We start from the raw sequence: 16,199 nt of genomic DNA on the forward strand, positions 1-16,199 counted from the left end.
GTAACATATCCAGACAATCGCAATTGACTGGATATGACGTCTCATTCAATTTAACTAACAAGTGAAATTGCCAGATTTACCTTTCCAAGTGGATCTTTTAAATAATATCCAAAATTGATTGGGCGTCTACAATGAGACATGATTAACTTTTTCCAAACTTAACTTAGATGAAGCAATGCTCTCAGGTTAATTGAAAGTTAATTCCCAGATAGCCTATACAGGTTTGATATATCATAAATAGATTAATCAGTAAAATCTGCTTTAGCAAAGCACAGTCAGTAAAACCCATTACTGACGCTCAGCCCCAGGGAGGAGCGTACCCTAGTGGTGAAGGGTCCCAACATTTGACCTACGGTTTACACTTATGATATCCAATCAATGGAGATTGTATGGATTATTGTCTCATTCAATTTAATAAGTTAAATTGTCGAACATACCTTTCTAGGTTCTTCCAATTAAATGAGACAACTTAAACTTTGCATATTAACCTGGATGAAGCAACCTCTCAGGTAATTCAAGTTTAATACCCAGATAGCCTACCCAGGTAGAACTAATCATTGGCATTGATTAATTCAATTTGCTTTTGCAAATTCATTCACGTCCAACTTCCACAGTACTGTACAGTACTGATGGTTCATTAACGTCTATAAATAGATTAAAATCCTTTTAGCAGCTCCCCACATTCCAAACCTAATTTTGGAAAATTAGGAAAAACATTTTTCCTTTCAAATGTTCTAATAATGTGCAAGCTATCAGAGGGGGTGGTTCCCACTCGCCCGCTAATTAGTGAACCTCCACCCGTAAATGGATTGATCTCTGACCTCAGCAGCGATAACAACCCTAATTATGCCATTAGTGGAAAAGCAGACAACAATGTTTTCCAAAATCAACCATCGGGCGCAGGCCTCGTAAAGGTTCTCTCCAGTCTAGCTCTGATGTCTTGCCATCCGAGATTGCCATCTGTCCAATACCGCAGTGCACAGCTGAAGCACGAGCAGGTAACGGTAGACATAAAGGGACAGGTGGAGAGAACCGGGAAACCAATGACCAATGCAGACAAGGGAAAAATTCTGCTAGCTATGGAACTGCGTTCGAAAACTGAACAATTAAATGTAATTGCAAAAACGTACGACGATGAACAAGCACAAGCTCTTCAACAAAATCGTTTTCTACAGGAACAAAATCATATGCTACAGGAACAACTCGATTTAGCCAAAACTAAATACGATGATGTCCACGCCAAACTAGATAAATCTGAAGAGTTATCTACAAACAGGAGCGCTCAACTTGACAACATGCATGCTGTTTTGTTCAATGTTACTCAAAATAACACGGTTCTCCTCAAAGCGCTGCAGACCAAAGACGATCAGTTAATGAACACAATGACAAAGTTGGATGATAAATCAGCAGAACTTATTGAAGTCGCTGACCAAATGAATGATGAGAGAACTCAGGTGATGAGGATGGAAATATTGATTTCTAAGCAAGCAGAGGAAATCTCATCACTGAATCTCTCGCTCAGTACTCAAGACCTCTATCTGCAAACCATGACAGATAAGTTTGAGACCGAAAGGAGCAGGTGTGACACTCACGTGTCCAAAATCAGTACTCTAAGCGCTCAAGTGGACTCCGCAATGCAGCAGAATTCCACCCTTAGGTACCATCTGGAGGAAATCCAGAATGGTCACGCTCTACAGCGCGACTACCCATCCAAGCAACCGGAGCCCTGTACTCACAGGAGTGAAGACAATAGGTTTCAGACCTTGCCTCCCTCATGTGTCCCTCAGTCTTCTCCTCTTGGCCCTTCGGCACTGAGTAATATGGAGCCTCTTGGCCAACAATGCCAAGGCTTGGCTTCTCCTCTTGGCCTTTCGGCCCCAATCTCTCCACAGGATGAAGCCAACCCTCTCCGCCCGCTTGGCGCGGAATACCTTGACAAACTCGTCAAGAATTTCCCCACCTTTGACCCCGTTCCAGGTCAGCCAAACGATACTGAGACGTTCCTAGCTGACATAGAGGACGCGTTGGATGGCTACCCGAATGCTACGGGTTCTGACAGGGTTTACCTGTTGAAGCGAACGTCGAATAGACACGTGACGAGGTTCATTCGTCTACAACAGCAACACGTGCTAAATGACTATGCTAAACTTGCCATAGCTTTGAAATTAGAATTCAGTGATTCTGCGACTCGCAAACACGATAGCTCACTGGCTAACACCGTCAAACAAGCTCGGAACGAACACCCACAAGCTTACTATCATAGGCTTCGTTCAGCTTACTTTGGCCTACTCACAGAAACAGGAATGGAAGAGCTGTTACCATTCAAACAAATGTTTCTGTCGAACATGTATCCCACCTTCATTACCTACTTGGGCCCTGCCGCCCACGTTGGCTTGCCTATCTTACAACTCAGAGAGCTTGCAAGCACAGCTTTTGAGGCATCAAAAGTTCACAATGCTAAGATCCCTGACCACTCGGTTTTGAAGTTTAACCAGGAGCACTCACTCCAGTTAGAGGGTGCATTATCAGGTATTGGAGCGTCGAGAGATGACGCACAACAACAGTTTCTACCATAAAATCATGGTTCCAATAACCTCCGCGGTCGAAATAACTGTAAAGTACGTAGCCATCAACATGACTACCGCTACAATCGACCCGTTCGCTACGTTCCTGCACCCAACCCACAAAAAGTGTCAGAGCACAAGGGTAACAAAGGGTTGAAGGACGATCAAAACGTAGACCAATGTTCTCCAGAAGTCCCACTACGGGAAGAACTTAAGCGAGAACAATTTGATAAAAGGGTAAAAGATAAGTCACAAGGACTAGACGGGGAATTACCGGACACCAGGTCCGCAGGAATTAACACCGATAGCATGGACGTTAAAGTTCAAATTTCTCCCACTCTCATTCAAGACCCTATCCAGGGCCGGCTTGATCAAGAAACAAGCCCCCGGGCTCTGTCTATAGACTCTGATACAAAAGTTGCGAAGAAAAAGGTAAAACGCTTCGTTAAAGCCAAGCCCACTCAAAATCGGAAAAGTCAATCTGCGTCCACCTTGAACAGAAATGGCACATCACGTCGTTGCGAACGACCACTCCACTTTGTGGGGAATATGTCCACTAACCACGAATCTAAACGGCCATACCTGGAAACAGTCCTGGAGGACTGCTTAACTTGTCATGCGCTAATGGATTCGGGTGCGACAATATCACTCATCTCTCAAACATTGTTTGATGATCTCAAAAGGGCTTTGAAGCCAACTAAACGTTGGTTAAAAGTGGAACGATGCAACACTAAACTTCGAGGGGTCACTCAGACTACCTCGCCTCTCACATTGAGAGTCATGCTGAAACTACACTTCCAGGACGTATCGCTCGTTCACCCTGTGTATGTTACCAGCCTCGAAACTGTAACCCTGCTACTTGGAGCAGACTTGATGGATCGGTTACTCCCATTGATGGATTGGAAAACCAACCAGGTATGGTCACAGGCCACAGTGCCTTCTCCACTGACCACACTTTCTCCCCCTAACGCTAGCTGCAACGCAGTCCTTCACGAGGGGTATCTGTCGAAAGCACCCCTTGGGAAAAAGACGTTTAGAAACCTCTTGGTACAAAATCCGATCCACGGAGATAGTACGATATCTCGACACATTCCATCAGCCAACCTGATGGACCATTCTTTTCATGATTTCGAGCCAGCTGTCTCTGTGAATAAGCAACTTCCCTCCTCCTTGCAGTCGTGCAACACGATAGTTGAGATGAACTTCTCTTGCCTTTCGGACACTTCTGCAAGCACTGCGGCCGTCTCAGCAAGTAAAACATTGATGCACAGAGTATACTCTGCTTCCGATGATACACCTTCCGCTTTGTTGGGGACTGTCACCCCTTACAATGACACTAATGGAGTCAGTCCAGCAACTGACCCGATGACTCCCACTGGTGAAAAACTTTGCGATATCACAGACCGATATCCTCGTCTCAGTTCGCAGGTAATGAAGAGGTTGCCACACGCGGACGCGGTGGTGACTGACATGCCTCGGCAGCCACTGAGCGTTTTGAAGCACAAACACCAGGAGATTTGGTTGAAAGGTTACAGCCATTCTCATAACAACGCGGCCGCTGACAACTCGTACATAGGGTCCGACCTTTTCATTTGCGCATCGGACACCAACACCACCCGCTGGTGGGGGGGTCCCGAGGCACAAAGGGGGGGAATAGTAGCCCAGACCCATGATGAGCCTCATCGAGGCCGGTGGGAGGGTCAAGACTACGGACAACACCGTACGAGGCCGCCAGAGCATAAATCAAATCTAGTTGTAAACTCTCCTATGAGAACAGTGAGGAGCAGACAGGCCCCTAGACTGGGATTATCCCCCAACCTACCTTCCCCCCAACCCAGGCCCTGTGTGAAAGGGTTGTAAAAACTCTAAGAAGAGAATCTCCTACCACATGTTCCATAGAGAGACACAGGAAATTCTTCCAACTCACAGAATTGGGGAACCAAATGACATTTGTGTTCTGGAGAAGGTATGGAATATTGGTGAAGAATCCAGCTACGAACTGGTCCGCTTGGTACAATTTTGTGATACTCAGAAGAGACAATATAGCCATATTACCATAAAACGGTTTATATAATAGACTCAGCCTTGAGACTTGCATACACATGGTTGTATAGAATGTATTAATAAGGATAAAGCTTTTGTAATACATTGAGATGCTATGTACTGATGTTAATGTGATAGAATTGTATTTCTGTACCAAGTCTAACTCAGTCATAGGCACGCCCCCAGGGACACATACAGGACCAGGCGTCATTTGACAAGCCTGTTCTATGGTCACTATAAAACTATACCCTGATTTACATTTCTCCAGACCAGGTCTCCACTCCATGGCCAATAGGTTTTACCATCCAATTCCTCTACTGAAAGTGAACTATACCACGTGGTTAACTTTTAGACTATTGATACCGACAGAATAAGAACAAGTCTTTGATATTAATTATTAGTCTGCAGCTAAGTAAATTATATCATTGAACGCGAAGACCAACGAAACATCCATTCTATAACGTCATTAATGAATGTCGCTTTGAAAGATCCATTCTAACCGAGAGAGAGAGAGAACTCTCCATCAGAACGACTCTCCAACAAGGATCCCGACGACACACTGAGCGTAAATATATATTGATTGCAATTGTTCCCGAATGAGTGAGCGTTCAATTGTCAATTGTTAATATTAATGAACTCTGTGTACCTCCTCAGCTGACCATTTATGACCCATTGTCTAACAGACCAGCCATGCCTGTTAGCCATTAGGGCACATTACTCTACCAATCCTTTGTGACGATAATTACTGTTTGTATGTTTTCTGTTAATTCCTTAGTGTAGTAAATAAATGATTTTAAGACAATTGATGTATGGATGATTTTAGTAAAGACTGGGTTCGTGCAGATACAACAATTTACGACGTTTGGAATGAGACTGGACGCGAGGTAAAATACACCATTTAAACCAGAAGATAATCGGCCTATATTATAATATAGGAAAGTTATATTAGGAAAATTATAACTTTGTAATCTGAATATTTTCCTTGGTGCCCCGATCTCCTAGTTAATTACAATTAAACGATTAATCAGTTTAATCGCGTGATAATAATTACAGGGAGTTAATTGATAAACATGTCTTCAGTTTAATGGTACCCCAAAGACACGACAGCGTGACAGGGGGTGTTTTGGGTTTGTTCTATATTTTCTATTTCTATGTTTAAGTTCTAGTTTTTCTATTTCTATGTTGGGATTGTTTGGGTTGATCTCTAATTGGAGGCAGCTGATCCTCGTTGCCTCTGATTAGAGATCATATTTAAGTAGGGGTTTTTCTTCCTGGGTTTTGTGGGTAGTTGTTTTCTGTTTAGTGTATGTCACCTGACGGAACCGTTGTCGGTCGTTTTGTTGTTTTGTTAAAAAGTATATTCATTAAAAGTAAATATGAGCACTCTACACGCTGCGCCTTGGTCCCCTTTATACGACCAGCGTTACAGACATAGACATATCTGATATGGGCAGAAAGCTTAAATTCTTGTTAATCTAACTGCACTCTCCAATTTACAGTAGCTTTAACAGTGAAATAATGCCATGCTATTGTTTGAGGAGAGTGCACAGTTATGAACTTGAAAATGTATTAATAAACCAATTAGGCACATTTTGGCATACTTGATACAACATTTTGAACAGAAATGCAATAGTTCCTTGGATCAGTCTAAAACTTTGCACATAACCTGCTGCCATGTAGTGGCCAAAATCTAAATTGTGCCTACACTGGAATAACACATTTTGGCCTTTCTCTTGCATTTCAAAGATGATGAAAAATAACACGCATGTTTTTTTATTTGTATTATCTTTTACCAGTTCTAATGTGTTATATTCTCCTACATTAATTTAAAATTTCCACAAACTTCAAAGTGTTTCCTTTCAAATGGAATCAATAATATGCATATCCTTGCTTTAGGTCTTGAGCTACAGGCAGTAAGATTTGGGTATGTCATTTTAGGCAATTTTTTTTTAAAAGGGGTCCGATCCTATCAACAAAGCAAATTTGAGAAAAACGTTACAGAAGTTCTATCAACACATTGACTGTAGTACTCGCGCTGCTAAAACACTCGACCACTGCTACTCCAACTACCGGGACGCCTAAATGGCCCTCCCCACCCTCCCTTTGGCAAATCTGATCACAACTCCATTTTGCTCCTCCTTTCCTATAGGCAGAAACTCAAACAGGAAGTACTCATGCTTCCTGTTCTATTCAACGCTGGTCTGACCAATCGGAATCCACGCTTCAAGACTGTTTTGATCACGCGGACTGGGATATATTCCGGGTAGCCTTCAAGAACAACATAGATGAATACACTGATACGGTGACTGAGTTTATCAGGAAGTGTATAGGAGATGTTGTACCCGCTGTGACTATCAAAACCTACCCTAACCAGAAACCGTGGATAGAAGGCAGCATTCGTGCAAAACTGAAAGCGTGAACCTTCGCATTTAACCATGGCAAGGTGACTGTGAATATGTCCGAAAACAAACACTGTAGTTATTCCCTCCGTAAGGCAATCAAATAGGCAAAATGTCAGTATAGAGACAAAGTGGAGTCACAATTCAACGGCTCAGACACAAGACGTATGTGGCAGGTTCTACAGACAATCACGGACTACAAAGGTAAAACCAGCCACGTCGCGGACACAGACGTCTTGCTTCAGGACAAGCTTAACACCTTCTTCGCCCGCTTTCAGGATAACGCAGTGCCACCGATGCAGCCCGCTACCAAGGACTGTGGGCTCTCCTTCTTCGTAGCCGCCATGAGTAAGACATTTAAGCGTGTTAACACACGCAGGGCTGCCAGCCCAGACAGCATCACTAGCCACGTCCTCAGAGCATGCGCAGACCAGCTGGCTGGAGTGTTTACGGACAAATTCAAGTTCTCTCTATCCCAGTCTGTTGTCCCCACATGCTTCAATATGTCAACCCTTGTTCCTGTACCCAAGAAAGCAATGGTAACTGAACTAAATGACTATCGCCCCTTAGCACTCACTTCTGTCATCAAGGATCTTATCACCTCTACCTTACCTGGCACCCTAGACCCACTTCAATTTGCTCGCCGCCCCAATAGATCCACAGAAGATGCAATCGATATCTCACTGCACATTGCCCTATCCCATCTGGACAAGAGGAATACCTATGTAAGAATGATGTTCATTGACTATAACTCAGCATTCAACACCCCGCCCTGTGCAACTGGGTCCTGGACTTCCTAATTGGCCGCCCCCATGTGGTGAAGGTAGGAAACAACACCTCCACTTCGCTAATCCTCAGCACTGGGGCCCCACAACAATGCGTGCTCAGCCCCCTCCTGTACTCCCTGTTCACCCATGACTGTGTGGCCATGCACGCCTCCAACTCAATCATCAAGTTACAGACGACACAACAGCAGTAGGCCTGATTACCAACAATGACGAGACAGCCTACAGGGAGGAGGTGAGGGCCCTGGGAGTGTGGTGCCAGGAAAATAACCTCTCATCTAACATCAACAAAACAAAGGAGATGATCGTGGACTTCAGGAAACAGCAGAGGGAGCACCCCCCTATCCACATCGACGGGACCGCAGTGGAGAAGGATGAAAGCTTCAAGTTCCTCTGCGTACACATCATGGACAAACTGAAATGGTCCACCCACAAACAGTGTGGTGAAGAAGGTGCAACAGCGCCTCTTCAACCTCAGGAGGCAGAAGAAATTTAGCTTGGCACCTAAAACCCACAAACATTTCGGGCTGTATCACAGCCTGGTACGGCAACTGCACCGCCCACAACCGCAGGGCTCTCCAGAAGGTGGTGCGGTCTGCCCAACGCATCACCGGGGGCAAAATACCTGCCCTCCAGCACCCCCACAGCACCCGATGTCACAGGAAGGCCAAAAAGATCATCAAGGATAACAACCACCTGAGCCACTGCCTGTTCACCCTGCTATCATACAGAAGACAATGTCAGTACAGGTGCATCAAAGCTGGGACCGAGAGACTGAAAAACAGCTTCTCTCTCAATGCCATCAGACTGTTAAATAGCCATCACTAGCACATTAGAGGCTGCTGCCGTATATACATAGACTTGAAATCACTGGCCGCTTTAATAATGGAACACTAGTCACTTTAAAAATGTTTACATATTTTGCCTTACTCATCTCATATGTATATACTGTATTCTATCCTATTCTACTGTATCTTAGTCTATGCCGATCTCGTCCAAATATCGTCCAAATATTTATATATTCTTAATTCCATTCCTTTACTTTAGATTGTGTGTATTGTTAGATATTACTTGTTATATATTACTGCACTATTGGAGCTAGAAACACAAGCATTTTGCTACACCCGCAACAAACACATGTGACACATTTGATTTGATTTGATATATGTGTCAGACTACGAATTGTACAAATATTACAAATTGTACAAATTGCCCTATTAGATTTCAAAATTCTTATCACATTTGCTATCCTATACTTGGCACCAGAATCCCATGTTCTCCTCTGCTTTATCATGGTTTAACATACAGTATAATACAATACAGTACAGTAATACAGGTCACACTCAAAGAGATTAGCCTACTGAATCTAGTTTCATTTATTTACCCAGGAGAGCATATAGTTAGCTACATCTATGAGCTTTTATGTTTTTCTGTCATGCTTAATGTTCAGTAGCCTATGTCATACAGTACCAGTCAAATGTTTGGACACACTCATTCAAGGGAGATCATCCGTTCACCTACTCTGCGTCTCACAAAGACGCAGAGTATGTCCATTGCTCGTGTTTCTTGGCCCAAGCAAGTCTCTTCTTCTTGTTAGTGTCCTTTAGTAGTGGTTTCTTTGCTGCAATTCGACCATGAAGGCCTGATTCACACAGTCTCCTCTGAACAGTTGATGTTGAGATGTGTCTGTTACTTGAACTCCAAAGCATTTATTTGGGCTGCAATTTCTGAGGCAGGTAACTCTAATGAACTTTATCCTCTGCATCTTCCTTTCCTGTGGTGGTCCTCATGAGAGCCAGTTTCCTCATAGCGCTTGATGGTTTTTGTGACTGCACTTGAAGAAACTTTAAAAGTTCTTGAAATTTTCCACATTGACTGACCTTCATGGACTCTCGTTTCTCTTTGCTTATTTGAGTTGTTCTTGCCATAATATGGACTTGGTATTTTACCAAATAGGGCTATCTTCTGTGTACCACCCCTACCTTGTCACAACATAACTGATCGGCTCAAATGCATTAAGGAAATAAATTCCACAAATTAACTTTTAACAAGGCACACCTGTTAATTGAAATGCATTCCAGGTGAATGCCAAGAGTGTGCAAAGCTGTCATGAAGCCAAAGGGTGGCTATTTTGAAGAATCTCAAATACAATATATATTTAGATTTGTTAAACACTTTTTTGCTTACTACATGATTCCATATGTGTTATTTCATAGTTTTTATGACTTTACTATTATTCTACAATGTAGAAAATAGTAAAAATAAAGAAAAACCCTTGAATGAGCAGGTGTGTCCAAACGTTTGACTGGTACTGTATATGTATTGGATAACGCGCAATCATTTGGGCATTTTTGGGCTTGGGCTCATTAAAGGTCTTTAATGTAGGGCTCATTAAATGTCTTTAATGTATAACTCATCAGGCTCAGGTAGCATCAGGCTTGAATTTTTGATCAAAGCTCTAATCAAATCCAGACATAAGCCTATTAATATGCTTTATAATGCTTTTGAATGACACTTCCAGTTTTGGCGGGAAATACCGGGCTACCCGGGAGAACAGTGATTAATTACATTTGACATTTTAGTCATTTAGCAGACGCTCTTATCCAGAGTGACTTACAGTAGTGAATGCATACATTTCATTTCATTTCATGCATTTTTTTATTTGTATTAATTCTCAGGATGGAACATTTGTAAAATACCGGGAAAATATTCAACCCTATTCTAGACTTTTCAACTCTATTCAACTCGAAAACTCACACTCACTGCTAAGAGTCAAAATACTATTACTAGTGAGTGTGGTTTTTCATTTTCCAGTTTATTTGCCTTTCCAACCCCTCACCCAAAGAGTTTTGTTTAAAGAACATTTGATTTGAGCATGCTAAATCTCGATCATTCTGGTCTAGACTTACCAGTGCTTGATTTAATGGTCTCTGTCCCCCCAGTTTGTCCCTGAAGGTGATACTGGTTCAGTCTGGATCCATCTGGTGCTACCTCCACTGACACTGATGCGTTTTGGGTCCAAATGTACGTCACCTCGGCCATTGTGTAGGCATCTGCAGGCAATAAACGTCAATACAGTTCACACTACATAACAAGGGAAAGATAGTGATTATGAGGGCCTCTAAAGAAGGAGAGGTGAATAGAATAACTCCCCATCTACAAAGAATAGTAGGCTTTCAACTATGTCATTATGCACAGCCATGTGCTCAGCACAACATGGGGTATACTTTACAATCTGATCATGTTCAAGCATTTATATTAATCAACATCTGTTAGCGTGAAATTTGAAAATTACATTTCACATAGAAAGGAGAGAAATTCAATCACATCGAAATGCAAAACAGACAATATTTTCTGATAGAAGATCGATAGAACTTGTCAGATAGGTCTTTGTAGAGAGACACATGATATTGCTGTTTATGAAAATCCCGATATAATGAAGCATTCCCTTAATCCTGGCAAAGCGAAGGTCTGGACCACATTTTCAGCCGTTTCAAAGGTCAGACTTTTCTTGACCTTTTCTTGTACAGCAACAACCCGCACTAGCTTTTTATAGTGGAACTTGACTCGTGAACTCAGAATGAATCTAATTAACCTGCCAAAACTAGACGTTTCAGTCTCACAGGCAACCAGGTAAACATAGCTGCAACCAGCTAAACATAGCTACAATCAGCTAAACATAGCTACAACCAGCTAAACATAGCTACAACCAGCTAAACATAGCTACAACCAGCTAAACATAGCTACAACCAGTTAACATAGCTACAATCAGCTAAACATAGCTACAACCAGCTAAACATAGCTACAACCAGCTAAACATAGCTACAACCAGCTAAACATAGATACAACCAGCTAAACATAGATACAACCAGCTAAACATAGCTACAACCAGCTAAACATAGCTACAACCAGCTAAACATAGCTACAACAACCAGCTAAACATAGCTACAACCAGCTAAACATAGCTACAACCAGCTAAACATAGCTACAACCAGTTAACATAGCTACAACCAGCTAAACATAGCTACAACCAGCAAAACATAGCTACAACCAGCTAAACATAGCTACAACCAGTTAACTTCTTATGGATGGGTGGCAGTATTGAGTAGCTTGGATGAAGAAGGTGCCCAGAGTAAACTGCCTGCTACCCAGGCCTAGAAGCTAAGATATGCATATTATTAGTAGATTTGGATAGAAAACTGTTTGAATGATGTCTGTGAGTATAACAAAACTCATATGGCAGGCAAAAACCTGAGAAAAAATCCAACCAGGAAATGTGGAAATCTGAGGTTTGTAGTTTTTCAAGTGATTGCCTATCCACTATACAGTGTCTGTGGGGTCATTTTGCACTTCCTAAGGCTTCCACTAGATGTCAACAGTCTTTAGAACGTTGTTTCATGCTTCTACTGTGAATGGGGAGAGAATAAGAGCCCTTGGAATCAGATGACTGAGAAAATGACATGAGCTCAATCACACGTGCTCCCATGAGAGTTAGGTGTGTTCCTTTTCATTTCTGAAGACAAAGGAATCGTCCGGTTGGAATATTATGGAAGATTTATGATAAAAACATCCTAAAGATTGATTCTATACATCGTTTGACATGTTTCTACGAACTGTAATATAACTTTTTTGACTTTTTGTCTGAACTTACTGCGCGAGCACAGTGCATTTGGATTACTCGACTGAACGCGCAAACAAAAAGGAGGTATTTGAACATAAAGATGAACTTTATCAAAACAAAACAAACATTTATTGTGGAACTGGGATTCCTGGGAGTGCATTCCGATGAAGATCATCAAAGGTAAGTGAATATTTATAACACTATTTGTGACTGTTGACTCCAAAATCGCGTGTATCTGTATGGCTTGTTTTGATGTCTGAGCGCTGTACTCAGATTATTGCAAAGTTTGCTTTCGCCGTAAAGCTTTTTTGAAATCTGATACAGCGGTTGCATTAAGGAGAATTTTATCTATAATTCTGTGCATAACACTTGTATCTTTTATCAAAGTTTATGATGAGTATTTCTGTAAATTGATGTGGCTCTCTGCAAAATCACCGGAGGTTTTGGAGGCAAAACATTACTGAACATAATGCGCCAATGTAAACTGAGCTTTTTGGATATAAATATGAACTTTATCGAACAAAACATACATGTATTGTGTAACATGAAGTCCTATGAGTGTCATCTGATGAAGATCATCAAAGGTTAGTGATTCATTTTATCTCTATTTCTGCTTTTTGTGACTCCTCTCTTTGGCTGGAAAAATGGCGGTGTTTTTCTGTGACTAGTTGCTGACCTAACAATCATTTGGTGTGCTTTCGCTGTAAAGCCTTTTTGAAATCGGACACTGTGGTTGGATTAACGAGAAGTTTATCTTTAAAATGGTGTAAAATACTTGTATGGTTGAGGAATTTTAATTATAAGATTTCTGTTGTTTTGAATTTGGCGCTCTGCACTTTCACTGGCTGTTGTCATATCGATCCCATTACCGGGATTTCAGCCGTAAGAAGTTAACATAGCTACAACCAGCTAAACATAGCTACAACCAGTTAAACATAGCTACAACCAGCTACAACCAGCTAAACATAGCTACAACTGTTATTGTTTTCCCTAACAACAGTGGTGAAACTAACCAATACACATTTTAGTGCTGTTTTATTTCTTCATTCTGTGCTGCGACTCTTGCTGTATTTATTATTATTTTTACATAGCTACAACCAGTTAAACATAGCTACAACCAGCTAAACATAGCTAAACATAGCTACAACCAGCTAAACATAGCTACAACCAGCTAAACATAGCTACAGCAAGAAAGAATTAGAGGTCGACCGATTAATCGGAATGGCCGATTAATTAGGGCCGATTTCAAGTTTTCATAACGATCGGTAATTGGTATTTTTGGCCACCGATTTGACGATTTTCTTTATAATTTTTTATTATTATAAAAAAAAATGTACACCTTTATTTAACTAGGAAAGTCAGATTAAGAACACATTCTTATTTTCAATGACGGCCTAGGAATGGGTGTTAACTGCCTTGTTCATGGGGGATTCGTTTTTGCAACCTTCCGGTTACTAGTCCAACACTCTAACCACCTGCCTTACATTGCACTCCACGAGGAGCCTGCATGGCAGGCTGACTACCTGTTACGCGAGGGCAGCAAGAAGCCAAGGTAAGTTGCTAGCTAGCAATAAACTTATCTTAATCTTATAAAAAACTATCAATCTTAACATAATCACCAGTTAACTACACATGGTTGATGATATTACTAGTTTATCTAACGTGTCCTGCGTTGCATATAATCGATGCGGTGCCTGTTAATTTCTCATCGAATCACAGCCTACTTCGACAAACGGGTGATGATTTAACAAGCGCATTTGCGAAAAAAGCACTGTCGTTGCACCAATGTGTACCTAACCATAAACATCAATGCCTTTCTTTAAAATCAATACACAAGTATATATTTTTAAACCTGCATATTTAGTTAATATTGCCTGCTAACATGAAATTGTGTCACTTCTCTTGCGTTCATTGCACGCAGAGTCAGGGTATATGCAACAGTTTGGGCCGCCTGGCTCGTTGCGAACTAATTTGCCAGAATTTTACGTAATTATGACATAACATTGAAGGTTGTGCAATGTAACAAGAATATTTAGACTTAGGGATGCTACCCGTTAGATAAAATACGGAACGGTTCCGTATTTCACTGAAAGAAAAAACGTTTTATTTTCGAGATGATAGTTTCCGGATTTGACCATATTAATGACCTAAGGCTCGTATTTCTGTGTGTTTATTATATTATAATTAAGTCTATGATTTGATAGAGCAGTCTGACTGAGCGGTGGTAGGCACCAGCAGGCTCGTAAGCATTTATTCAAACAGCACTTTCGTGCGTTTTGCCAGCAGCTCTTCGCAATGCTTCAAGCACTGCGCTGTTTATGACTTCAAGCCTATCAACTCCCAAGATTAGGCTGGTGTAACCGATGTGAAATGGCTAGCTAGTTAGCGGGGTGCGCGCTAATAGTGTTTCAAACGTCACTCGCTCTGAGACTTGGAGTAGTTGTTCCCCTTGCTCTGCATGGGTAACGCTGCTTCGAGGGTAGCTGTTGTCGATGTGTTCCTGGTTCGAGCCCAGGTAGGAGCGAGGAGAGGGACGGAAGCTATACTGTTACACTGGCAATACTAAAGTGCCTATAAGAACATCCAATAGTCAAAGGTATATGAATTACAAATCGTATAGAGAGAAATAGTCCTATAATTCCTATAATAACTACAACCTAAAACTTCTTACCTGGGAATATTGAAGACTCATGTTAAAAGGAACCACCAGATTTCATATGTTCTCATGTTCTGAGCAAAGAACTTAAACATTAGTTTTTTTACATGGCACATATTGCACTTTTACTTTCTTCTCCAACACTTTGTTTTTGCATTATTTAAACCAAATTGAACATGTTTCATTATTTATTTGAGGCTAAATAGATTTTATTGATGTATTATATTAAGTTAAAATAAGTGTTCATTCAGTATTGTTGTAATTGTCATTATCACAAATAAATTTAAAAAAAGAATCGGCCGAATAATCGGCATCCTTTTTTTTAAACCCCCCCCCCCCCCCCCCCCCCCAATAATCGGTATCGGCATTGAAGAATCATAATCGGTCGACCTCTAGAAAGAATGTCCTGCCCCTAGCTCAATCGGTTCTTTACAGAGTAAAATAAAAGCAAGAATGGGGAGATAAGCTTACAGCTGCCAAACTTCAGTGGACAGGAGTGGGAATCCATGGGGAAATCTTCGAGGTGCATGGGACATTCTGCCTGGACCGTTAACCTGAGTAAATATACAAAGACACAAGAGTTCACATCACACCAGAACCTCACAGCTATTCTCACAGTGTTGTTGTTTTGTTATGCAACCTTGTTTCCTTTGAATGGCCTCATCACTCCTTGTTTTCAGGCCATGCTGAGACCATGTATTGTACACCTGGTTTTCATAGGGTAACTCTGCCTGCCTGTACAAAAGCAAGTAGATCTCGATGCTGGTGTGGGCTGCTGCACTGACATCACCTTGTCTGAGACCTGAGGACAGCGCTCTAATGAAACAAAGGATACCTCATAGTGTACAGCAGTGTTCCATCCTCCATGATCCTGAGCAGTTTGTTGGGCATGGTCATGTTGTGAGCCACAGATTTCTTCCCGTTGTGGAAAAAGGTGTCGGGCGTCCAGATCTTACTGGCCATCAGGTTGTTCAGCCGCAGGATGTTCATGGGCCCGTTGAACTTCAGCCGTTCGTCAATCCAACTCTGACGGAAGAACACGTCCACAGTGTACTCCTGACACAGAGAAGATGACAAAAGACCGTAGCACAGGTTGGGGTTTTGGTAATGTCCCCCCCCTTCCATCACAAT

At 41.7% G+C, this 16,199-nt stretch overlaps 1 protein-coding gene across 2 annotated transcripts in view; it reads right to left on the reverse strand.

Annotated features, from left to right (window-relative positions):
* LOC106610930 (gamma-aminobutyric acid receptor subunit alpha-2) overlaps nucleotides 1-16,199 on the reverse strand; it is a 38,789-nt gene that overhangs the window by 10,257 nt on the left and 12,333 nt on the right. For both annotated transcript variants that reach the window (XM_014210613.3, XM_014210612.3), the window contains exons 5-7: nucleotides 15,904-16,124; nucleotides 15,540-15,622; nucleotides 10,701-10,844 (exon numbers count right to left, since the gene is read on the reverse strand). In XM_014210613.3, the coding sequence (XP_014066088.1) occupies nucleotides 10,701-10,844; nucleotides 15,540-15,622; nucleotides 15,904-16,124 (448 nt within the window). The remainder of the gene's footprint in view (nucleotides 1-10,700; nucleotides 10,845-15,539; nucleotides 15,623-15,903; nucleotides 16,125-16,199) is intronic.

Source organism: Salmo salar, chromosome 09 (genome assembly GCF_965601325.2).
Source record: "Salmo salar chromosome 09, fSalSal1, whole genome shotgun sequence".
In the NCBI taxonomy this organism is placed as follows: Eukaryota; Metazoa; Chordata; class Actinopteri; order Salmoniformes; family Salmonidae; genus Salmo; species Salmo salar.